This window comes from Mus caroli, chromosome 8 (assembly GCF_900094665.2).
Source record: "Mus caroli chromosome 8, CAROLI_EIJ_v1.1, whole genome shotgun sequence".
In the NCBI taxonomy this organism is placed as follows: Eukaryota; Metazoa; Chordata; class Mammalia; order Rodentia; family Muridae; genus Mus; species Mus caroli.
Window position 1 is genome coordinate 9,102,006 of NC_034577.1, and position 2,006 is coordinate 9,104,011.

The window sequence follows — 2,006 nt, forward strand, 5'->3', positions numbered from 1 at the left end:
CATACCTACGCTGCAGCAGGCCCTGTTAGGATACCTACGCTGCAGCAGGCTCTGTTAGCATACCTATGCTGCACCAGGCTCTGTTAACATACCTACGCTGCAGCAGGCTCTGTTAACATACCTATGCTGCAGCAGACTCTGTTAGCATACCTACGCTGCAGCAGGCTCTGTTAACATACCTACGCTGCAGCAGGTTCTGTTAGCATACCTTCGCTTCCACTTTGTAACAGTTTTCAGTGCTGCTCATTTTGATGTTTTTGCCATCAATGCCCTGGAATACGTAGAGAATGTCTCTCACAAGAGCAGCTTCAGTAACTTCCAATGTGCCTGCAACAAGATTTGTAAGACAGTAAGGAGCACACTCCACATGAAATGAGTTGCATAATTGATTAGCTGCACACTACACATCTGCTCCCAGACCACAGAGATCAACTCGGGAAGTGAGTTCAAGAAGCAAAAGAAATGTCAAGACAGGAAGTTGTGGGATTTCTGAGAGGGTCCCCCTGAAGGCCTCTGAGGACAAGCTGTCCTGTGACCATCAGACAGACAAAACCATAAATGAACCAGAGGGAGTGCACGGTAGGGGAGTTGTGTAATGCCAGCTTACTACACGGTGAGATCAGGATCTTCCTAACACAAGAAACGGGAGTTCATAGCTCAGAAAGGACATCAGTTTCCCAGTTCTTCTGAACAAATACCACAATAAACTTAGGGTGTTAGGCAAAAATGAGGGCAAGGAGGCAGAACACCCAGAAGCCAGGATGCTGAGGGAAGCCAGAGACGGTCAGGAGCACAGCAGAGCATGCAGCTCGGGCACTCCTTCATGCTGTGGGGAGGAAGGCTGCAACCACCCATCAGTGTCCGTCGGCCTCACATGGCAGCCCTGCCCATTCCTAGCTAGCGGGGACTCCTCTGCTCTCCTTCCCCTGTCCACACTNGTGTGGACAGGCGTAGTCTGTCCTAGCACTCACACCAGACTCACTGAACCNTCCTTAAGANTAGACCTTCCCTATCCTTCCCTATTCAAAAGGCCCACCTACATCTCACTATGTTAAGTCTATTCTACAGAGGCTCTGCCCCCTGTGGTTGATTTCACAACCATACAACATCCACCCATTTACTTTTAACCTGTCTATAACTCTCTACTCAAAATATATCTCTTGTAAGCAGCAGGTACAGCTCTGGAACTCTCACTGAAAAGATGTATTTATGCCTTTACCAAGTACCAAGGGCCCCTTATGGGTGGTGCCATCCTTGGGCTGGTAGTCTTGGGTTCTATAAGAAAGCAAGCTGAGCAAGGCAGGGGAAGCCAGCCAGTAAAGTCACATCCCTCCATGGCCTCTACATCAGCTCCTGCTCCCTGACCTGCTTGAGTTCCAGTCCTGACTTCCTTGGTGATGAACAGCAGCATGGAAGTGTAAGCTGAATAAACCCTTTCCTCCCCAACTTGCTTCTTGGTCATGATGTTTTGTGCAGGAATAGAAACCCTGACTAAGACACCCCTCTCCAGAGGTTGGACTTGGGCACAAGTAACCTTGATGATCTGTGTGGCTTCTCAGGAGGGATGTCAGACTAGATGGGGAGGGGACTGGGACAAGGAGGCAGAGTGCAACAGAGAAGGAACAGACCAGCGGCCAACGTGAAGTAACCTCACGAGGCACCTGGCCATAGCAGGGACCCAGGCTTCATTCCATGAACACTAAGGAATCACTACAGATGAGGTGCTGGCTTCTAACTGACAAAACACATCTTACCACCCGGATCCCCTTCTCTCCTTGACCTTGTCAGGTTTCGAGAAAGAGCATTTGGGAAACCCTTCGAGGTAGGGGTTTGTGAAGAAGGCTGATTTCCAGTCAGAGTCCACGCCAGACGAGGCCCCAACTGCTGTCGCAGACCATCGCCCACTCCTGCAGCTTGATGAGACTGTCTAGAGAAAGTAAGAAAGAAACATTTGTGGCTTCAAATAAGCAGACAGAACATACTTAGAAATTTTCCTTATGTTATTA

At 49.3% G+C, this 2,006-nt stretch overlaps 1 protein-coding gene across 1 annotated transcript in view; it reads right to left on the reverse strand.

The window, feature by feature from the left end:
* The window catches only part of Tubgcp3 (tubulin gamma complex associated protein 3), a 66,468-nt gene that overhangs the window by 40,660 nt on the left and 23,802 nt on the right, over positions 1–2,006 (reverse strand). Inside the window, 2 exon segments of the mRNA XM_029480660.1 lie at positions 209–327; positions 1,755–1,927. Coding sequence (XP_029336520.1) covers positions 209–327; positions 1,755–1,927 — 292 coding nt within the window.